Source organism: Nyctereutes procyonoides, unplaced genomic scaffold (genome assembly GCF_905146905.1).
Source record: "Nyctereutes procyonoides isolate TBG_1078 unplaced genomic scaffold, NYPRO_anot_genome, whole genome shotgun sequence".
NCBI classification, from domain to species: domain Eukaryota; kingdom Metazoa; phylum Chordata; class Mammalia; order Carnivora; family Canidae; genus Nyctereutes; species Nyctereutes procyonoides.
In genome coordinates this window covers 62,594,593-62,617,282 of record NW_026575126.1, presented here as the reverse complement: position 1 = coordinate 62,617,282, position 22,690 = coordinate 62,594,593, and the positions used below count along the sequence as shown (strand labels likewise).

The 22,690-nt window shown below is 62.7% G+C and overlaps 1 protein-coding gene across 3 annotated transcripts; it reads left to right on the top strand.

Annotated features, from left to right (window-relative positions):
* The first annotated feature begins 801 nt into the window (after nucleotides 1-801).
* Nucleotides 802-21,081, top strand: MICALL2 (MICAL like 2). Of its 3 annotated transcripts, XM_055341080.1 has the most exons (19): nucleotides 1,680-1,890; nucleotides 1,976-2,125; nucleotides 7,427-7,584; nucleotides 8,364-8,412; nucleotides 10,136-10,277; nucleotides 11,100-11,287; nucleotides 12,004-12,119; nucleotides 12,826-13,611; nucleotides 15,288-15,553; nucleotides 16,495-16,588; nucleotides 17,551-17,687; nucleotides 18,100-18,261; nucleotides 18,747-18,811; nucleotides 18,906-19,029; nucleotides 19,149-19,239; nucleotides 19,376-19,449; nucleotides 20,105-20,219; nucleotides 20,491-20,537; nucleotides 20,875-21,081. In XM_055341080.1, the coding sequence occupies exons 2-19, from the start codon at nucleotides 1,976-1,978 to the stop codon at nucleotides 20,964-20,966; spliced, it is 2,856 nt and encodes a 951-aa protein (XP_055197055.1). In that variant the 5' UTR covers nucleotides 1,680-1,890; the 3' UTR covers nucleotides 20,967-21,081. The 3 variants fall into 3 exon arrangements, with proteins under 3 accessions (XP_055197056.1, XP_055197057.1, XP_055197055.1); XM_055341081.1 differs by lacking the exons at nucleotides 1,680-1,890; nucleotides 1,976-2,125 and adding an exon at nucleotides 802-1,117 and having other exon boundaries at nucleotides 7,534-7,584; XM_055341082.1 differs by lacking the exons at nucleotides 1,680-1,890; nucleotides 1,976-2,125; nucleotides 7,427-7,584 and adding an exon at nucleotides 802-1,117.
* The last annotated feature ends 1,609 nt before the right edge of the window (nucleotides 21,082-22,690 follow it).

The following is a 22,690-nucleotide window of genomic DNA, read 5'->3' as shown; positions in this document are numbered from 1 at the left end:
AGCAGCCGGTGTGCAGGACAGGCCCGCGGGTGGGGGAGGACTCCTGGCGGGCACGTCCCCCCACTAGCGGGGCCACGCGGGGACCTCGCCCCCTTCCCAGCCTCAGCGGCCTCGCCTGGCCCCCCGCCAGCGTGAGCACCAGGGAGGAAAAGTCCCCTGAAAGCCCAGAAACGCTAGGGGCGTTTCCATGCTGGAGAGGGGCAGGCAAGGGCTCCCAGGACCAAAGGCAGGCCGGGGGGCCCGCCACGTCCTAGCCTGGCTCCCCGTCTGTAGCGGGGCTTTGTCCTTCACTTTTCCACGATGCTGGAGCGTGGAGGCGGTGAAAAGAAAGTCCCGAAGCGGGCATTGAGGTGGGCACGTAACGGGATGAGCACTGAGTGTTATTCTATATGTTGGCAAATTGAACACCAATAAAAAAATAAATTTATATTAAAAAAAAAAAAAGAAGAAAGTCCCGAAGCCACGGGGATCAGGCTCAATGGAGGGCGGGGTGGGGGGCGCTCCGAGGGGAGGAGAGGTGGGCGAGGCTCCGGGCGTGGGCGTGGCCCGAGGGGGCGGGTCCTGGAGAGGGGCGTGGCCAAGCCGAAGCGGAGCCAGGCTGGAGCGAGCCCAGGGGCGGGAGCGAGCCCAGGGGGCGTGTCCTCGCGGGGGCGGGTCCTCGCGGGGGCGGGTCCTTCCCGGGGGCGTGTCCTTCGCGGGGGCGTGTCCTCGCGGGGGCGGGTCCTTCCCGGGGGCGGGTCCTCGCGGGGGCGGGTCCTTCCCGGGGGCGGCCTCGGGCCGCACTCCCGCCGGCGGCGCGGCTAAGACCGGTGGTGCCCGGGCTCCCGCGGGGCGCGGGCGGGAGTCGGCGCGGGGGTCGACGCCGGGGCCCAGGCGGGGCTCGCTCTGCGGGCCCCGCGGGCAGCGCGGGGTGGGTTCGCGGTCCCGGGAGGTGCGGTCGCAGCCTCGCGGCCGCGGGGGACGCCGCCGCCCGCATGGCCGCCATCAAGGCGCTGCAGCAGTGGTGCCGGCAGCAGTGCGAGGGCTACCGGGACGTGAGCATCACCAACATGACCACGTCGTTCCGCGACGGCCTAGCCTTCTGCGCCATCCTGCACCGCCACCGGCCCGACCTCCTGTGAGTGCCCCGCGGGCGAGGGGGCGCCGAGACCCGGGGGGGGGCCCAGCGGGGTCCTGCAGCCGCCACCGCCCGGGGCCCCCGGTGTGTCCGTCCACCAAGCGGAGCCGAGCCGGAGCCAGGCGGGCCGCCCCCGCGGGCTTAGTCAGTCCGTGAGTCAGGCCGGCGTCTGGGCTCCGGCCACTGCCCCCCCTCCCGCGGCCTCCCTGGAGAGGGCCAGCGGGGCTGCCCTCCTGCTCCCCTCGGCGCCCTGCCGCCCAGATCCGGGGTGCTGCCCTCCCCACCCCAGCCGGTCCAGGCACCTTGCGGAGTGCAGCCCAGGGCCCCATGGAGAAGGGCGGGTCGCAGAGCCCAAAGCCCCAGACTTCCCAGCCCCTGACCACAAGCCTGCCTGGGCACCCCTGGGTGACAGGTGTGGGGTGGAGGCTGAGCCCCCATCCCTGGGAGCTAAGGGATGGGATTAGGGCCACTCCCTCCTGGAGGGTCTTGGAATGGTGGCTGGATCTTGTCTCCATCTCAACCCACTGCATGGGTTATTCACTCAGCAAACGCTCTTTAGCAGAGACTGGGACCTGGCTTGCTGGGATAGAGGTCTGTGTGACCAGGGCCTGGCCCCCCGACTCGTGTGAACAGGAGATGGGTAAAACCCCCAAGAGAGGGTGCCTGGACTCGGGGGACAGAGGCTCAGGAAAGCTGTCCCCAGAAGGCCACCTGCCTTCTGGAAAAAGAGTGGTGTTCAAAAGCATTCTGAGAAGCCATGGCTGGATCCAGGGGTAGGTGGGGTGTGTGTTTGCCAGAGAGGTCTCCAGGTTGGGAGAGGCCAGAGCCAGCAGCTCAGTGAGTCCCCTTTCTGTACAGATGGGGGAACCAAGGCCCAGAGTCCAGACACCCTTGTTCAGGGCACAGAGCACGTCGGCAGAGCCGGGGCTGGCACTTGGGGCTCCTCCCCAGCACCCAGATGTACCCTGCACCCCCAGGCACCCTACAGGGAAGCTAGTCTCAACAAAGGTCGGCACGCACTTCCTCCTCCTGCTCACGGTTGTGAAATGCATTTGTGGAAACTCCTGGGGAGGCCCTGGGTGGCATTTGGGCAGCAGCTTCTGCCCCCTGTCCAGGGATGCACCTCAGTCACCCTTGGAGGCAGAAATGTTGGGCTCCCACAGTGAACACCCTCAGCTGAGCTTTGATGGGGAGGTGGGCCAAGGGTGGGACAGGTTGATCCCCTGCTGGGAGCATGGCTGGGGACTGAGCCGAGGCAGCCTAGACAGCGCGGCTCGAGAAGTCTGCAAGGGTGGACAAATCGGGTACGGCTGTCTGCTGGCCAGCAGGCTTGGGCGACGCTATGGGTGTCACTGGAGATCTGGGCTTTTCTGAGCCCTGGGAGCTTCTATCTGCTCCTAGCCATGCTGGGTTAGAGGCTTCTGTGTGTGCATGTGTGTGCATGTGTGTGTGGGGGGGTGCATGAGCCTGTCCCAGCATGCACTGCCCGAGCATGAGCACAGGTGTGCACATATGGGTGTGTACCATGCTAGCACAAGCAGGGGTCATATAATGGCTCCTTTAACCATTAATGAGTGCCTGCTGTATTCTCAGCAGCACAAACTGAAGAAGGACTTGGCCCCTGCCCAGGGAAGTGATATCAAGAGCTTCGGTTATTTCATTTATTGCTGACTTGGTTTTCGTTCACCTGCCCCCACTGGACTTTCAGCTCCAAAAGGATGAGGGTGTCTGTCTTGGGCATTGCTAATCCTCCGTGCCTGGAACTGTGTCTGGCCCATGACAGGTATTTGGTAGATACAAGCACGTAGTTGGAGAGCTACAGATAAGGACATACACTTGGGGCTCAGTAGGTAGGGTAGGACTTTGGTAAGTGTCATTGCAAGGTAGAGGCTCTGCAGGTGCCTGTGTGCAGTAGGGAAGGGAAGAGGCCATGTGACCTTAGAGGCAGAGATTGAGTGATGGGGCCCGCAAGCCAAGGATTGCCTGGAGCCAGTGGGCCAACGGGGAGGTCTAAGGAACAGAAGGAGCGCCTCCAGAAGGAGCAGGGGCCTGCCGACGCCCTGATCGTGGACTTCTGGCCTCCGGAACTGGAAGGGAATGGGTTTCTGTTTGTGTTCAGCAGTAGAACATTAGTACGGCTTTTGATACATGGGGGGTGCTGGAAGGCCTGGTGGGGTGCTGTGAGGCTGCTGGTGTTGTGTCTGCACCCGAGTGTGAGCACACATGTGTCCTTTGTTGCCTTACACACCCGTCCCCTACTCCCAGTCCCTGTGCTGCCCACCTGCCCCCAGGGGTGCACAGAAATACACAATACGGAGTAGTGCAGGATCGCGACCTCCCCAGGACACCTCCTTGGCCAGACTGGGGCAATCTCCCTCTGTGCTCCCCATCCTTTGGAGATCCTCTGGCCCCCCGGAGGGTGGACATCTGGCTCTGTGTCTCCTGACTTTGCCACCAGGAAGTCCTTCCCCGTGCCTCATCCCCAGCCTTCCTGCTCCAGAGCCACTTCCTCCCAGAGGGCAGCCTCTCTGGGAGCAGCTGTGAAGGAGTGCCGGGCGCTGAGCCAGACAGGTGGCGGTCAGGCAGCTCCGACGCCAGCTCCACGTCTGCGTCTACCCACCAAGATCCTGCGGCCTTGCTCCAGGAGGCACGTGTGACGTGCTGGTGGCCATGAGGGGACCCCGGGAGGTGGGTATGGGTTGGGAGGCGGGCGCACCCGTGACACCCCACCGGAGTTGGCCGGGCAGCAGCCGCCCGGGCCCCTCTCTGCTCAGCCTGCCCCAGAGCTGCGGGCTTTCTCAGGTGGGCCTGCAGGGCGCCTGCCCGCAGAGTGTGTGACACTCCACCTGAGGTCTGTTTCCCCAGTGACGCCACCTCCGCCAAGCAGCCAGGTGAGCGCGGGAGCCGCCCAGAACAAACAGCCCTTCCTGCCCCGGGGCAGTAGACTTCTCAGGGCTGGAGCACACCACTGGGCTCCTTCCCCTTCTGGGCTGACCAGGGGTGACTGAGGTTTTCAGCGGAGAGGCAGGAGGTAGGGGTGGCGGCTTCCGCCAGGAAGGAGGGTGCAGGAGACCTTCCCAGCAGCGAGCATAAGTGCCCCGGCTTCCTTGGGCCATTTGTAGGGGTTGTAGAGGGGCCAGGGCAGGGTGTCAGTGAGTGTGGGTTCTGCTGCAGACTCGCGCGCCTCCCAACCCCTCAGTCCCTGATCTTCCTCCAGGACCTTCCAGCTTGGGAGGCCAGTGTCAGGCCTGGGGCAGAGCCTGTGGTGGTGAGGCATCTCCCTGGCCACGGCAGGGCTCCCTGAGACCCACCCTGAGACTCGCACGTAGTCGGGAGCCAGGAGAGGTCCCCACCCGGGCACTCGGAGACCGCACTCTTTCCCCTCCCCGGGCCAGAGCGGAGGGTGGGCTGGGCCCAGGCGCCGGGCTGGCCTCGCCTCCCAGACCGGCCTCTTGGCCAGCAGGAAGCTGCCTGGGGACAGAGGCCTTCTGTTCCCCAGCCTCAGGGCCTGCTGCCCAGGCCCCCGCTGCTGCCTTCCGGTCAGACTCTCCAGGATGGACACAGGCCGCGCTCTCAGCCCACCTCCTCAGGGTCGCCCGGGGCCAGTGCCCTGTGATGCCCCCCTCAGGCCACTGCAGAAGCCCCAGGGCTGACTCTTGCCTGGACGCTGCCCTGGGCCCAGGCTTGGAGGGTCAGGGTCTGTTCTGGCCCAGGGGGAGGCCTGCGGCTGGGTAGCCAAGGCTGAGGGGTCTTCTTTGTCCATGGGGTGTAAGGAGGTGGAACCCTGGGCCCTGGCCCTGCACCCACCCAGGACACTTCTCCCAGCCTCAGGCTTCGGGCACCTGGTCATGTCCCAAGTCCTCCCGCGTGTCCACCCTGCCCCGGGACCTGTGCTAGCGTCTGCCCAGTGTCTCCCTGCCCTTCTGGCTCGTGGCTCCTATCCATCTCCGTGTGTCCCCCCTTCATCCCTGCTCCCCTCCTGGTGGGACTAGCTCCAGATATGTTGAGGGTGCCTGGAAAAGGCGCCTTCCCTTCGGTCAGCCCCTCCCCGCCCAGCGCCCACCCCCCGCAGGGCTGCATTTTGTTCCGGGAAATAAACAGCGTGAGGTCAGCTCTCCAGGAATTTGGAAGGGGTACACATTCCCAAGAGCCCCAAAAGCCTGGGAGCAGGAGGCTGGCTGGCTTAAGAGTGTGAGGTCAACAGTCTTGGTCAGCTGTGGCCACAGGAGGGGCCATGCCTCAGGCTCTGGTGGCCAGGCTGGGGCTGGGCACACACGGGCATAGGTGGGCACCCGGCCAACGGCAGACAAGTCAGCGGTCACACGACATACATGTAGACCCGATGGGTGCGTTCATTGGCCGAAGTTGAAAGAATAGATGGACACAAGTCCCCTCATTTGGCAAGCGCTGGAAGAATGAATTCATCAGCGAGCATTTACAGAGCGCCAGCTGTGTGCAGGTACCGTGGAGTCATACCAGAACGGATCTGAATTTAAATGAGAGGGATTCCACTAAATCCTGATCTCACTGGGATGACGGGTCAGGGTGCCCTGAGCCACAGCCCACCCGGTGTGCAGGTTCTTGGGCTGTTGCCACTTTGGCAAGGGGCAGCCACTCACAGCCTGAGAGGGCGAGGCTTGGGCATTTGGTCCAGCGAGTCCCTACGTGCCCCCTCTCCGAGGATTGGCCAAAGTGGGACCATCACTGAAGCCGGCCCTATGGGGTACCGCACACATGCATCATCTGAGTAGGGTGCTGGCAGGTAGGCCCCTCCTGAGGTTCCGGGGCCTCCCCGTGGCTGGTGGAGGGCCAGCTCCCCTCCGTATGCATCTGGGTCCTGATTTCCCTTTTTCTATAAGATGCCAGTCATTTTGGATTAGGGCCCACCATCATGACCTCATTTTAACTGGATTCTCTCTGTCAGGGAGATCCTATTTCCAAAAAAGTTCATGTTTGGGGGTCCTGGCAGTTAGGACTCCAACAGATCATTGCGGGGGGCACAGTTCAGCCCATCCCAACAAGAGTGCCCGACGGCAGAGAGCTGGTCCTGTTGGACTTCCTGATTGGGATGGGCGTGGTCTCTACTTGGCACCCTCTGAAGGCTTTGCGAGGCAGCACGCTGGCCCTAGAGTGCCCCAGAGCTCCGGGCCAGGCAGCCCTCAGGGACAAAGGCAACGCTACCCGCACCCCATGCTGCGGGGGATGTGTGCTCACGCAGCTGCCTGCCAGAGGCAGAGACGTGTCCACTCGGGGACCTGCAGGGTGCCTCTGGGGAGGGGGTGATTGAGGCTCAGGGTGGGTGTGTTCTGCACGTAGGGAGAAGCGTGGGCCGAGCTTGGGAGGCCGGGAGGGCAGGGCCCGTGGCGGAGAGCTTGCTTTGGGAGGGGCGGGGCGGTCGTGATACTGGCCAGGGTGTCCAGTCCCACTCTGGAGGTCTTAGGGGTCCAGGGGAGCAGCTGGGCAAGGTGCTGAGCGGGGCGTGGCCTTTGACCTTGAGTGGAAGGTCACCTCAGCATCTTTTGACCCGGATGCCTTTGCCCGTGCTCAGCGGGTGCCAGCATCATTGCTGTGGGTGCTGGACTGGGCGTCCTGGCCTGCCTAGGGCACTGAGATGCTCACTCAGGGTCCCGGCCAAGTGAGGGTCCTCACCCCCCAACTGCTGAATCCTCCAGGCAGAGCTGCTGCATCCCCTCCCCGAGGCAGATGCAGGGGGCAGAGGGCCTCCTTCTCCTTGGTGTTTGGAGACAAAACAGAACTTGTTATTCTGCCCTCCTGCCACCCGGGCATCTTGCTGAGGACATGGCCGTTTGGGTCAGTGACCTGGGGCAGGTCTGGAAAAGAGATTGAACTTTCAAAGGGAAGGGGTGGGGGAGGGCCCAGCATGCCGAGAGCCCCCTGGGCCACCGATGGAGACGGACCACTCAACGTGCCATGGACGCTGGTGGGACAGCCCTGGTGACCTGCGTGTGGCTGCACTGAGGAAGCAGGAGGGTGCCCTGCTTGCCCCTGCCACCCCCCTTGTCCCCCTGGAGACAAAGCTGCCCGCCATCTTGCCCTTGCACAAAAGCACCGTCTGTGTTCATGGGGTGGTCTTACCATCTGGAACACGTTACCTGGGAGGTGGTCCAAGCGGACAGTGAGGTCTCCCTGAAGCCGGCAGGGTGATGGACGTCCGGCTGGAGGCTGGTGGGGACCTCCTTGGAGGGAGGCAGGCAAAAGGCAGCCCTGTCCCCTCCCCCGCCCCGTGGCCCAGGTCGAGGCCACAGGGCCCTGCCACAGCCAGGCCTCTTGGCTTACATCCTCCTCCAGACAGGGATCCTGAGGCCTGAGAGTGGAGAGGCTCCCCCAGAGTCTGACGGTGCAACACGGCTGGGTCGGGAGGCAGCTCCCAGCCCGAGCCCTTTTCCACCCTGCAGAACCATCCAGCGTGCGCTGAAGGGGCAGAGCTGCCGTGGATTGCCCTGCCAGTGCGTATCTGAGCAGCCTGCGTCAGGATGAGCGCCTGCTGGGCCCGGCTGTGTTTTCTGCTCCAAGCTTCCTTGCAGGGGTGCCTGTGGTGGGTGGGGGCTCCGAGTCCTGGGACCAGCCTGGAGCTGCAGTGGGCTCTCTTTGTCCAAACGTCGGCTTTGCGTGTGACATCCCCAGGCAGACCCACCACCCAGGCTGGGCCCCAGCACCTGGGACGTCTTGTACCCCCAAGGTCAAGTGCAGAGGGTGCCCTGACTAGTGGGCAGCGTGGAGCTCTATCCCACACTGCCTTTTGTGTCCACCCTGTGGCCTCACCCCTGGGACATGGGCCTCCCATGACCCACTAGGTCCATAACCTTCTGTGAGTTTGGAAGCAGGCCATTTGGAGGTATGCCTGACTGTACTCCCCAAGCTGGTGCTTGGCCTATCTTGGCCCAAGGTAGCTCTGGGAGGACAGGGCCCTGGGGTGGGTCCTGGTGTGGGTCGTGGCCCTTTCCCACCCTGTGGGGACCAGCCACCCTGAGCCTGCCATCAGCCTGGTGGCCATGGGTAAGCACTTGGTCTCTGCAGGGCACCAGAGGTGAGGGTCGTGGCTGCAGGGCCCGATGGTTGCCAGGGTGTTGGCCGGCATTGCTGAGCCTGGAGCAGGGCCGACTCTGCTCACTCCTGGCTGCCTTGGGACCTCATTCCTTCACAATTGCTGCTTCTGGACTCGGTTTCTCTATCTTGGCAGGGTGACCTCTGAGCTGCTTTGGACACCTGTATTTTTCTCTTTCAGAGACTTCGATGCTCTCAGGAAGGAAAACGTTTATGAGAACAACAAACTGGTGAGTGTCCTTGTTCCTGCCTCAAAGCCACTGTGGCCAGTCTGTCCTGTGCCGTCACCCAGGTCCCAGGGACCACCCTCAGTTACCACCAGGGCAGCTGTGGGAGGTGCTGGCACAGCAGGTGAGCATCTGGAGGCCAGAGACACGCTGCTGAGCTCCACAGCCTGTCCTGAGCCGGCGGACCCCAACCCCAGAAATAGCCTCCAATCTGGTGCCCAGGCCCTCCTGGCTCCTTCTTCCTGTCACAGAAGGAAGAGGTTGGGGGTGGCTGGGACTTTATTTCCCATCCAAGACAGAGTGGGTCCAGAGGTGGCTCTGGGAGGACCAGCCCTGGGGTGAGTCCTGGCTTGGCCGTGGCCCTTCCCCACCTTGTGGGGACCAGCTGCCCCGAGCCCGCCTGTTGGCCTGGCCGCTGGGTCCTGAACACACTGCTTGCAGCCTCATGCTCTGGCCAGCCTGGGTCCAGGGTCCTGCCCGCCGCCCCGCTGCCAGACGCTTCCCTGTGCCAGCTTCAGTTTCCTTGCTGCAGAATAAGCCCCATTATCGCGCTGGGTTGATGCCCAGAGAGGCAGACACGCACCCGGCCTCCCCAAGCTGGCTCTCCCAGCTCTGGGGAGGCAGGCCCAGCTCTGCGGGTCAAACCCGCACAGCCGATGCGCGCTCCGCTCGGCTCCTGCACGACTTGCATTTCCATCTGACTTAATTTAGAGGAAGTAGTGACAAATTCAGTTCCTCCGCCATGCTCTCTACCTGTCAGATGCTCACAGTAGATCGCGTGGACTAGAGCTCGTCCATTGTCACAGAAAATTCTGTGGGGATGCCACAGCGGGTGGGCCGGATGAACACGTGGGACAGTGCAGAGCAGGTGTGTGAGGCCACCGCGTGTTTGTCCTGAGGGGACAGGGCAGGCTCCCCTGGTAAAGAGGAGTCCCATGGGCACCTCTAGGAGGGGCCAGCCTGGTGGAGGGCTGCTGGCACGAGGCTGTCCCCTCTGGAGGGCACCTTGGCTAGTAGGAGAAATAGCAAGGGGGCACGGTGGGAACAGAGTAGGGGAGGCAGTGGGAACAGAGTGGGGGCTCAGGCAGGACAGACTGGGGAAGGTGGGGGCAGGTGGGCATGGGAAGCAATTGGCCCCCTCCCAGGGCTGCTGGGCTGGGGTGCTCAGGTCTGTAGGATCTATATTGACGGCCACGTGGATGGTGAGGGGATGAAGGTGCATCATGAATAGTCAGATCCTGCACACATTTTGAAGGGGAGTCGAAGGAGTTTCGAGGCCTTTGGCCTGAGCCTTGGAAGGAAGGTCACTGCTGGCTGGGCTGTGTGTCTGGGAGAGCTCAGGAACCCAGTTTTGGGCACATGGAGATGGACATGTGGCCCTCAGGCGTGGCATGGGCATCTCAGCAGTTTAAGGGAAGGATATGGATAGGGACCTGAGGACTGTCAGGTGAGGGACGGGCATTTACAGGCAGGAGATGCCAGGCTGGCCATGTGGGGACTGGCTCCCCAGATCCTTCAACCCCGCATAGTCAGGATATGGTCCCTGTTGTACAGACCAGTAAACTGAGGCTCAGGGAGGTCACGCAGCCTGAACAGAGCTCAAACCTTGAACCTAGACCTTTCTGGGCCTGGGTGGGTTTCTGGCCTCCTTCCTGGAGGGTGCTGGTGTCCTGATGGAGACAGAGGGGGTGTCCCCCAGCCCACCTGCGCTGACCACTCCCCCCAGGCCTTCTGTGTGGCCGAGGAGCAGTTGGGCATCCCAGCCCTGCTGGACGCTGAGGACATGGTGGCCCTGAAGGTGCCAGACCGGCTGAGCATCCTGACCTACGTGTCACAGTACTACAACTACTTCCACGGACGCTCCCCCAGTGAGTTGGGGCTGGAGGCCCCCCCATGCCTTGCATCTGTCAGGCTGGCCCTCTGTCTTGGGCCCAAGTGAGCCCCGCCGCCAGCTCAGTGGTGGTTTCTAGCACCACCCGGCAGGGCAGAAAGCAGCAGGGAGGCCCCTCTGGAGCCACATACATGGGTCTCCCTGAGCTGTGGCTTCCTCCCGGGGGGAGTAGCCCCCACCCTTCTGCCACCATGAGGGTCTGAGGCCCCCAGACCCCACACTCACCTGTGCACCAAACAGAGGCACCCAGATCTTGCCTCTCCTTCCCCTCTGCACCCCTGGAGCCCATGCCCACAAGTCTCGCCTCAGGCAGCTTGGCAGGCCCTGTGTGGGCTCCGAGGCCTGGCTCCAGAGGCGCCCCCCCACCCCCGTTTGGTCCTGACATTTGGCAGGCGGGTGGGGGATGGGCCCAAGGGACTGGACTCCAGCTGCTCTGCGCACCCCGAAGCTCAGCTCCTTCCCCTCCCCTCACATTCCTCATCCAGGCCTTAGAAATCCCCGGAACCACTCTGGGCATAGGACCAGCCCCGCCTTGATATTTCCACTTTGTGGAGAAACAGAAAAGTTCCATTTCCCTGACCCCAGATCGGGGCTCTTGGAGCCTGGGGGGAGGGGTGTGGGTCAGACCAGGCCCCTGCTGGGAATGTGCGCTTGTGGTTGTTCCCGGCTGCCCCTCAGCCTGCTCCAACAGCCCTGGGCTCCAGGCCTTATGTTATCCACTGGCACCCACAGAGAACCCAGAACGGGGGGGGGTGGCCCCAGATACTTTGAGAGCCTGATCTCACATGTCTCATGCCAGTTGGGGGTATGGCTGGTATCAAGAGGCCCCCTTCGGACTCTGATGAGGAACCATCTGGGAAGAAGGCTCCATCCCAGCTGGCCAGGCCCTCACCCACTACAGCCCGGGGGCAGCCACTGTCTCCAGTCAGCACAAACCCTACCGTCCAGCGGAAGGAAGGGAGCTTAGGAGGCCCCCTGCTGAAGACCGTAAGCACCCCAGCTCCACCTTCCCTCTGACTCTTGGGATTGTGACCTCTACACCACAGGGCCTGGGATGGGGGTCCCCTTGGCTCCCCAGCACATCCTCAGCTACTGTTTATCAGGATTGACTCCACATACCCCTTCAATCTTGCATGTCGGGATATGATCCCCGTTGTACAGATAGGTAAAATGAGGCCCAGGGAGATTATGCAGGCCAAGCAGATCTGAGACATTGAACCCTGATGTTTCTGGGCTCCTGAGTGGTTTCTGGCCTCCCGCCCCTCCCTCCTGGGTAGGCCAGGAGAGAATCCTGGGTGTATCCTGTCCGCCTGCCCAAGGCGTTAGGCACCCCCACTTTCAGAGGTGGGGGGGCGGGGGGGGGGGGACGGAGGATGAGTGATGTGCTGTAGTCGGGCGCCCCCTGCTGTCCAAGTGATGAGGGAACTGCGGCCTGGTGTTGGGATTGCTGTACCTCTGGTGGCCTCAGGAGCCTCGGGATCTGGCCCCTGTCCCCCCAGACCCCCAAGGTCAGGCTGCAGCCCCTGAACTTAGAGTCCATCAGTGCCTGGTGGGCTGCTCCCCTCAGGGCCTCAGTTCTCTGGTCTGTAAAGTGGGATCTTCTTGCCTGCTGATGGGGCGGCTGTCAGGAGGAAAGCTGGGGCACATGACCTCTCCTAGCCTATGGTGAGGGCTCAGAAATAGCAACTGGCACCCCTCCCAAGGGCCAGGCCTCGGCAGGCAGCTCAGTCAGCAGCACCTGTGCAGTCTGCGGCAAGCACGTGCACCTCGTGCAGAGACACCTGGCTGACGGGAAGCTCTACCACCGGAGCTGCTTCAGGTAGAGCTGGTGTGTGCCTGAGCATGCCTGTGCATGTGTGTGCATGTTCATGCACTCAGGCATGCATGTGTGCATGTGCATGTGTGTGACTATGCATGTGTGTGCATAATCACACACACCCTTGTGTGTGTGAACCTGTGCATATGTGCATGCACTTGTGCATGTGCATGCACCTGGGCACATGTGTGTGTGTGAGTGCGGCCATGCATGTGTATGCATGTGCACCTATGCATGTGTGTAGTACACCTGTGCACGTGTATGTGCGTGCTTGTGAATATGCGTGTGTACCCATGCATGTGTGTATGTGCCTGTGAATGCACATGTGCACCCTGTGTGTGTGGGCCCGTGCATATGTGTGCATGCCTGTGCATGTGTGTGCATGCCCCTGTATGTGTCCATGCATATGTGCACTTCTGTGCACATTTGCGAGCATGCGTGTTCACCTGTGCACACTTGCACCCATGAATGTATGCATGTGCACTTATGTGTGCATTTGTGAGTATGCATGTACACAGGCATGGACACTCTAGGTGTTTGCACCCTTAATGAGGATTTGTGGAGTCTGTGACTCAAAATGACTGTTGAGTCAATCGCCATAGGAGTTGGCACAGGGCTGCATGAGTGTGTACTCATGGGAGTGTGTGTGAATAAGGGAATGCACGCCTGCCTGCAGTGTCCTCATGGGTCTTTCTCTGCCCTGTGCCAGGTGTAAGCAGTGCTCCAACACACTGCACTCTGGGGCTTACAGGGCCACCGGCGAGCCCGGCGTCTTCGTGTGTTCCAGCCACCACCCCGAAGCTGCCTCTGCAAGCCCCACGTTGCGGGGCCCAGCCCCACGACAGCCAGGGGCCATACCCTCAGACTCCAAGCCGCCCAGTGCCCCACAGAAGGCCCAGGAGGCAAATGGGCCCCGAGATGCAGGGCCAGAGTCCAGGCCAGCGGCCCGGGAGCCTGTGATGGGCAACTCGACTGCCAAAGGCGTCCCTGCTACGGCCAACCCTCTGGCCACCGCCTCCTCCCATGTCCACGCAGGGAGCCCAGCCAGGCCTGCATTCTTGGCGGGCCTCCAGGGTGGCAGAGCCAGCACACGTGTGGCCAACAGCTCCCCAGCAGGGTGGTCATCGGCGGGACAGCACACAGCAGCAGTAATCCCCCATTCTGCCCCAACGCCAAATGCCCCGGACTCTCGCCCAGCCACCCCACAGGGCCGGGTGATCCCTCAAGTGGCACCCCCCCACACCAAGGTCAGCTTGGGCCCAACGTCTCCAGGCCCAGCAGACACCCCAGACTGGGCCCCATCAGCAGCCTCCAAGATGCAGCAGGCCCGGGAGAGGTTCTTCCAGACTCCTGGAGCTGCCCCCAGCCCTGGCCCAGCTGGCAGGGCCCTGGCTCCTGCAGATGTGCCTTCTGGGGCCAACAGCAGGGAGCAGGCGCTGAGCTGCCTCCGGAAGGCCCTTCCCAGGCTTGAGACTGGTGCTCTGGCACCTGGCAGGTGGGTGGGGAGGAGCTGGGGCAGGCGGGGTCGGGGGCAGCCTAGGAGGCTTCCAGGCCCTGCCTGGCTCTGCTCCCCAGCTTCAGCTACCTCACCTGGAAATTGGGAATGAGACGGGACCCAGAGTGCCTGGTGCTCAGCAGGAGGGGATGCAGTTGTGACTGCAAAGGTGTGGGGGCACAGATGTTGCCCCTGGGGTCACCATGTGGCACACACTGAGTCGCACCTGAGGACACCCGTTTTACAGACGGGAAACCAGAGGCTGTGAGAAGCCCTGGATTGTCCTATCTGAGCCTGGTGGAGCTCATCGCCGCCCCCTGCCTGCGTGGCAGTGCCTGCCTGGTGCCTTCAACACACTGGTCACGGAGCAGGCACTGGTGGGATGGAGGGTCCCAGTGTTTGTGTCCTGAGGCTGCTGGGACAAAGCACCCAAACCACCAGAAACCTATTCTCACCCGGCTCTAAACACCAGAAGGCTGAACTCGAGGTGGGCAGGGCTGCACTCCCTGCGCCGGCTCTCGGGGAGGGTCCTTCCTGCCTTTTCTAGCACCTGCTCACCCTGCATCCCCTGCTCATAGCCAGAGCCTCCATCTGGGCCCCTGGGGTCACCTGGCTTCCATCTGTGTCTATGTCCTCTACTCTTCTGTCTCTGCTAAGGACACCCGACGCTGGACTGAGGGCCACCCTAATCCAGGATGACCTCATCTAAACTTGATTACGTCTGCAAAGACTCTATTTCCAAATAAGGCCACACCCTGGGCTTCCGAGTGGACATGAATTGGGGGAGGGGGACACAATTCATACAACGGTGGCCTCATGAGTAAGGAAATTGCATACTAGGTTGGCTGACAATGCTGCGCCTGCTGCCTCATGCTGCCCTTTATTTTGGGGGAGCATTCTGGCTTAGAGCTGCTTGGGCCCACTGGATTAGCTGGTGGTGCCCCAAGAGAGTGAGCCTGCCCTGCCACTCCAGGCCTGGGGGTGTCCAGAGCACCTGGGGACTGAGGCTGCGTGGCTGTGAAGCCTCTCTCGGAGGCGTCCTGCGGGGTGTCTGCCTGGGGCAGGGCCCAGCTCCTCCTGATCACCCTGGGCCTAGGGAGCAGGGAGAACAGTGCGGAGAGATTGGTTTCATAGGGAGCACAGGGCACATGGAGGAGCTGCTCTGGCTTGGTGAGGTGCCCAGCTTGCTGCCTTGGGCTCTCCTGGGTGCTGGTGGCCCTGCTTCCTGCATGTGTGTGTGCCTGGGGATGCAGGATGGCCTGGTGATGGGCAGCCCGCTTGGGGGGCTCATCCTTGTTGCTTAGATGGGGCTAAGCAGGCTTGGCTGGCCCACAGCTCTGGGCAGGGCTTCCACAGGGAAGTCCCAGGTGCTTCTGGGCAGGTAGATGAAAGAGGGAGGGGCTGTGGGTATGGCCCGTCCCCACACCCCATGCACAGTGTGTTTTGGGGCCATTTTAATCTCAGCTGATGCCAGAGTTAAATGGAAAGGTAAAATCAGGTGCCATATACACCTGTGCCAGAAGTGGGTGCCCTTGGCCTATCCCTAGGAGGGACTATCTGTAGGTGGACGTCAGGAATCCTCTGGCAGGGGAGGTTGAGGGGCTTCTGCCTGAGGGTCATGGTGGGAGGGGGCTCCTGGATCCACCTGTGCCTGATGCCTACCCTCTCACCCATAGGTCCTCCCCGGCCACCTCCCCTGCTCTGAAATCCCATAGCAAAGCTGAAGGGCCACAAGCAAGTCCATCAGCCAAGCTGTCCCAGGTGGCACCTGCCCAGGTCCTCAGCCCCCCTGCGAGGACTGAGCCACCAGCCCCAAGTGTGAGCACCACCTCACGGGCATCCACGTCACCCCAGGTGGACAAGAAGGACCCGCCTGTGTCCTCAGGGGCCAGCAGGGTGGGTGCTGGCTCCAGGCTGAAGCCAGATACCCCAGTGGCAAAGGGTAAGCTCTCCCACTGATGCGCCATGGGGAGGTGTGGGGTGGGTTGTGTGGTGCCTGTGGCTGCTCTGCTTCCTGGCCTCTGGTTCTGCAGAACCAGCCCAGGTCCCATGTTACCCCCATCTTTGGCGCCCCCTGGACCCCACTTTCTCCCCACTCTGACTCCAATTTCCGGAGTGCCAGATGCCCCTTCGGGCTTGTGTGTGTCTTTACAATCACTGTTCACTGCCCACCTGCCCCCGCCTGCATGTCCTGCTGCGGCCATGGCCCAACCTCGTCACTGTTCCCTGGTGACGACACCAGGCGGCTGTCAGTTACTCTCTCCTGCTTTGCACTCCTTGCAAGGTCACCCCCTCCCATGGGGTTTTGCATCCACTGTCTGTGTCTGTTTTCCTGCTCTGTCCCAACAACAGGGCCCTAAGGGTCCTAGAAGCCCCCTTGGACTGCTTACTGTCACTGCATATGCTTTCTGGGTAACTATGGAGTTGGATTTTTTCTGGGTGCCTGGGTATCTCTTAGGAGAGCCCTGGAGGGACTGAGCTGGGCTCAGAGAACACCCCGCACATTATAGGTTTTTACTGAGACCTTTCCTTGGCTGAGCCCCCATCATGAAAGCCACTCTGTTCTGAACCACTCAGCCCACAGACACACAGGCACTCCGCAACCACGGGACTCAGCTGGTCACACCCTCTCTATTGGGCAGCTGGGGACTTTGAGGCCCAGCGAGGCCCAGAGAGGGGACATGGCACAGGTGGTCAGGCCAGAAGTCCTGAGCCCGACTCCCAGCCCAACTGTCCCATGGGCCGGGCTGGTTGTGTGGGTATCTGAGAGGGGCTGGCTGCAGGAAGATGGGGTGGGGTGAGTGAGATCCAGTCTTTTCTGGCAGAGCCCAGCCTCCCAACCCAGAATACCCCCTCATGACCTGTGTCCCTGCCCCCCCCTAGGCTCAGGCACCAGCCCCCAGGAAGGCCAGGAAGACGGGCCCGCAGGATGGAGGGCCCGCCTGAAGCCGGTGGAGAAGAAACACCCTGCTGAGAGGTGAGGGGAGGGTGGGCAGGGCTCGGGGGCAGGGGGTCTCCCTGGGACCTGCACCTGGGCCTGTGGCTTTGTGCTCATGAAGCTGAGCATTAGCACAGGGCCTGGTACACAGTAGGTGCTCAACAGATGCTTACAGGTGAATGATGGCATGCATGTGGACTGATGGACACACCCACAGACGGATGTGTGCATATCTGCTTGGACCATTCACTGGGTGTAGCAGAAGCCAATTCACACCAGCCTAAGTGACAGGGGTGCAATGATGGGGGGAGCAGTCACACCGACCTAAGTGATGGAGTGGGGCAGTCACGTGGGCCTGAATGATGAGGGAGCCGTCACACTGACCTGAGTGGCAGGGGAGCAGTCACACCAGGCTGTGACACAGGACCACATTCCCTTTGTGTGGCTGGAGCGTCAGGAGGGTGGGCAGCTGTGGGGAGGGTCTGTCAGGCCCGGGGTCCTCACTCACCTGAACCAGCCATGGTGGCCAAGGGATGAAAGCCCATCAGGCCTAAGCCTGGACCGGCCATGCTGGCTCTACAGCGGGGAAGGGACAGCTCCCCCCCCCCCCAGAAAGCTTGGATGGGACGGGGAAGGAGATGCTGCATCCCTGCGTGAAGCCGCAGGTGCCAGGGCTGGACGGTCACACGAGCCATCCCGGGGGCCGGGCGTGCTGGTCCAGGGTCACCCGTGATGAGTGGCCACCCTGTGTGTACTGTAGCAGTGGGTGGCCCACGGGTGGGCGGCACACTCGGGTCCTGCACCAGCTGTGAGTACCTGAGCATGTGCACACACACACGAAGGTGAGTACACGGGTGAACACACACACGTGCTCTAGGAGGATCACAGCCAGTCAGGTAGCCCTTACGTGCTCCGTGCACTCCTCTCTTGCCTCTGGAGGTCTGCACCTGGGTGTGGGGCAGCCTGTCCTGCCCTCGGCTGACCCCCTGCCCTCTGTCTAGGGTCCTGGGAGAGCCTCGGACAGATGAGGCCCCTGGGAAAGCCCCCGGGAGCTCCGAGGGGCATGTCCACGTCCCTCCGCCCCCTCGTTGGCCTGACAGGACAGCGGGCACAGCCAGCCCTGGGCCTGGCCTCTCAGGTAATGCTGGGCAGGAACCCGGGGGTCCAGATGCCCAGCCCGGGAACATGGCCCTGTGGTGCCAGAGCAGTCGGGTGGCAGCTCGTGTGTGCATGTGTGTGTCTTTACACTTGCACGTGAGTGTGCTGTCCCCAGCATTCTCAGCTGCCCCTGGATCCATGTCCAGCCCTTATGTCACTTCCTGTGTGACCTCAAGCCAGTCTCCAACTCGCTGGGCTCATTTGCCCCTGTGTTGTCGAGGACACAGAATCTGCCCTCCCTGGATGGACACGGGCACAGGAGACTGACCCTGTGCTGGCCGGTGAAGCCGGTGGGGTCCCCTTGGGTGACCACCCTGCTCAGAGAAGCAGTGGGGGGGGGGGCACCAGACCTGCTGGCTTGACATGTGACCCTGTCCTCTGCCCTCGGGCAGCCACCTCCCCCTCCCCATCCCTGTCCCACCGCAAGAAGCTGGCTGTCCCTGCCAGCCTGGATGTTTCTGGCGACTGGCTTCATTCTGAGCCCTCAGGGCAGGAAGCCCCAACCTGGGGCTGGAAGGAAGAGAAGAGGAAGCCCCCTGCTCAGGGCACACCAGGTCAGCCCCCATTCCTAGTTGGAGTGTAGATGAAGGGCGCTCGTCTGAGGAAGGAGTGGCTGCAGGGGTTTGCAGAATGACAAGTGGAGGGAAGGTACCCCAGGGGAGGGAGCAGTGTCGACTGCACCTGCAGGTGGCCGGTTTCCCTTGAGATGGGGCAGGGGGCCTGGAGGACCCTTCAGAGCCCTGGCCCGCCAGAAGGGAAGGGAGGACAGGACAGAGGCCCCAGCTCCTCCTGGTGCTGGAGCCACAGATACCTGGGGATGCTGATGCACTTGCCCTTGGCAGCTTGCCTGCAGGGGGTCCGGGCCACTGACTTGGGGAAGCTGGGGGGCCAGGGAGGACATGGAGATGGTGGGGATGGTGCCTGCATCCGTGTGTGTGCTCTGGCTTTGGGACACCATTGGGAGGGAGCAGGGGAACCCCGGGCAGGGGGCCTGGGCCTGGTGCCCCCAGGTCCAGGAGACTTGTCTTATCATCAACAGGGAGGTCCTTGGGCTCATCTAGTGTCCCCACTCCACCCAGCAAGGCAGTGACCAACCCGGCCACGGTGAGTAGTCCAGGGTGCAGGTGGGCCAGGAGCTGAGCCCTCTGGGGCATGACCTGGCCTCTCCACCTGCCCCTCACCTCCCCTCCATCCCCAGCGGCCCCCGAACTACATGCCTCCAGAAGAGATCCAGAGGCACATGCAGGACATTGAGAGACAGCTGGACATTCTGGAGCTCAGGGGTGTGGAGCTGGAGAAGCGTCTACGCGCGGCTGAGGGGGGTGAGCCTCGTCTACCCGACACAGGCCTGCCCCCTCCCCACGGCCCTGGCCGGGCCTCCACCAGCTTGACCCAGGGGCCTCGCTGGCCCTGGCCTGACCCTCCCGGACCCCCTCCACAGATGCCTCTGAGGACACCCTCATGGTGGACTGGTTCCAGCTCATTCACAAGAAGCAGCTGCTGCTGAGGCAGGAGTCGGAGCTGATGTACAAGTGAGGGGTCCAGCCGTTCCACCTCGGCCCGAAGGGTCCTCTCCGGGATGGCCACCTCCTGTCTGCACGGGCTGGGCTCAGGCACGGGGGAGGTCAGCCAGGCAGGCCGGGCCTCACGCCTGCGTCACCTCGGCAGGGCCAGGGACCAGCAGCTGGCAGAGGAGCAGTCGAACCTGGAGGGGGAGCTGCGTCAGCTGATGGCCAAGCCTCGTGCGTCCCGTCTACCCTCACCCTTGGGAACCTGGGCTGGGGAGGGTGATGGGGGCGGGCCCTTCCAGGCCCCTCCGACTGGCTGCTTGCGTGGCTACCCTTTGGAGAGGCTGATGGGATGTGGTTATGGCCCACATGCCGGAGCCCAGGGTAGAGTCTCAGCCCATCCACTCCTGGCCGTGCGTCCTTGGCCAGGGCACTCAACTTCTCTGTGCTTCCAAAGTGGGGACAGGACTCACGCCTACCCCATCAGCTGCAGTGATTCCAGGGCAGTAAGCCCTGACCAGCTCAGCCTGCAGGTGCCGTGGATGGAGTGGCTGAGGGCCCAGTGCTGGGGGCTCAGGTCCTGGCAGTCCTGCCTCTGCCCTTCCTTGCTGTGGGATGGGGGCGCTCTGCCTCTGATCTGGTCTTTCTTCCACTCATTCACTCATCCATCCACCCACCCATCCATCCATCCGTCCGCCGGTCCACGCGCCGGTCCACCCATCCATGCGCATTGCCAAGAGCCCACCGCAGATGGGCAGACTCTGTCCCTGTTGTCCGCCAAACCCTCCCCCACATCCAGTGGAGGAGTCTGACCCTGGAAAGTGGGGACGCCATGCCCTGAGCAGGGCGGGACAGCAGGGCTGCTGCTGAGGGCAGGCTGTCCCTGCAGAGAGTCTGAAGTCACCCCTGGACCAGCAGCGGGAGGCGGATCTGCTGAGCCGGTACATAAGCACAGTGGAGGACCGCAGCAACATCGTGGACGTCCTGGAGGAGGACCGGCTCAGGTGAGGGCGGGGCCTCTGGGGCCCAAGGGGAGGAGCCTCGGGGGTCCAGGGGAGGGCAGGGCCTCTGGGGCTCAGGGGAGGGACCTGGCAAGGCCACAAAGTCAGCGGCCAAGTTTGTTAAATATGTTACTCTCTGGGCTGAGGGAGCCCTGGCCCAGGTCCTCCCAGGGCCTTCCATCCTGTGTCACCGATGAGGGTCAGCACCCAGAGAGAGTAGGCACTGCCTTGTTGGCAGGTGGAAGGACCCAACTACTATCCTGTCCTGTTTCAGAGAGCTGGAGGAGGACGAGATGCTACAGAACATGATCCAGAATCTGGGTAACTGTAGGGCCAGGGCAGAGGTGGGAGGGTCGGGGCTACACCTTCTGTGGGACTGGGGGCCAGGACCCCTATGGCAGATGCAGCCCCAAGGGAGCAAGCTTCCCATCATTCAGATGAGCCAAGAGCAGCTCCTGACCATGTAGTTGGGGAAGGGCCATGCTCAGGCCGGTGGGTGCTCTGAAGGCAGGTGCAGAGGCGCTTCCTAGAAGGAAGGGCAGAAGATCAGGGCTTCTGTGGGGGCCTGGCTCCCTGCAGGTGGGAGGGAAGGGCATGTTGGCAGGGGCAGGTGCTGAGAGGTGGCACCTGTCCTAGTGTCCGCCCTCCCCACTCCCAGATCTCCAGAGAAGCAGTGGGGATCAGAAGAAGAAGTCCAAGTTCAGCTTGTCCAGAGTCCTGTCCCTGAGGAGCAAAAGGAACCCCGAGTGAGCTGCCTGGCCAGCCGCAGGACCCTGACCCTTGGCCCGGGGAGGGTGGCCACCGTGGGGGTGGGGGTGTGGTGTGGGGATGTGCACCACCCTCCCCGTGGGGTCTGAGCAGCCACAATAAAGGAACAAACCACATGGCCTGGGCTCCCTCTCTTGTTCTCCACTCACCACACTCCAGGGTGGCCTGGCGCGGAGGTCTTGGTCGACTTCCAGTTCTGTACCAGTGTAGACACATCTGTGGCCTTGATCCTCTCTGCCCCAACAGTACTCAGGGGCTAGCCCCAAGCGGTCATCTCCAAAGCTTGAAGTCTGCTCCCTTGACTTTGGGGTGGAGGTGAGCTGTGCCCTGGGATGGAAGGATTCGAGCCTTGGACCCCTGTGTCCTGCAAGGGAGGGGGCTCACCATCCTTCCCCATGCCTGCTGGGCAGAGAGGACCAGAAGGGAGCAGGTCCCTGCAGCTCACTCTGAGTCCCTGCCCAGCACTGCCTTCGTGGAGGTGACCTGGGAGAGTAACTAGGGGCCTCAACGTCCCTGTGTGTGAGAGGACTGGGCTTATCTTGGTGCCATCTCCAGCCACTGTGGGTGCCCATCATGGCCGAGCTGGTGGACCCTCGACAATGGCACAGCGCCACCATTCCCCAGCCTGGTGGCAGATGGGCTCAGGACCACATGGGCCCACGGAGCTCCCACTGCATCCTGCTGCCTTTACAGGGTGCCGGAGGGTTCAGCCTCGGACTCTAGGGCTTGAGGTCAGGCTGTGACATGGGATGGGGTGGGTACAGATGGGCTTGCAGTCCACCCTGAGCCGCTCAGCTCTGAGGACTGGCAGGGTCATGTGTCTATACCAGCTGCGGTGGAGGTGGAGGAACTCGAGTCCTCCTAGTGGCTGTCCCATCACAGCAGGAAGCCCTGGAGAGACTGGAGGGCCTGGCAGTGGAGGGGTGGCAGCCAGAGTGGTCAGCAGGGCCTGGGCCACGCAGGCTTGGTGTCGTTCCCGGGTGCTGGGCACCACGAGTGCTTCTGAGCAGAGGCTCCAGGGTGGGATTGGCATGGTGGAGAGTGGCTGGGGCTGCTGGTCCCTCCAGCAGAGACCCTGGAGCTCCTGAGGTCCCCCTGGGCGCACCCCCGGGGGCCCGCGGAAGTGTGGGCTCTTCACCACCAGAGGGAGGCAGAGGGCCACCCAGCAGGGACCGGGCTCTGAGCCTGGGAGAAGCCCTGGTTCTCAGACAAGGAAATGGGCTGAGAGGCCTCCAGACACCCTGAAGCTACACAGCAAGTTAGGTGGGGCCTGGGCCTGGCCTCTGGGGCCCTCATCCCCCAGGCCCTGGGACGCCTGGTGGGCTGGGGCACGTGTGGGCACTCTGAGACGGGGGCAGGCAAGGAACCCACGAGGGTGTGTTGTCCATCCTGGAAGGCCAGGGGCACAGGGGTGGGGGGTCCTGCTGGGGGCACACACCCATCGTCACAACCACTGCCTGGGGGACCACGTGGGCACATGTTGGCGCTCCCCAACAGAGCCCTGCTCTCTGCGGGAGCCTGGTGCCTGCAGACCCTGTGGACACTGTCAGAGCAGGACAAGCAGGGACATGTCTTTGGGAACACAGGACTGCCAGGTCCTGCAGTGTCTGTTCAGCCAGGGGCCAGAGCAGGAGGGGAACCACTGCTGTGGCTGCTCGTGGGGTGCAGGTGGGCGCTGACTGCCCTGCTGCCCTGCCCTAGCATAG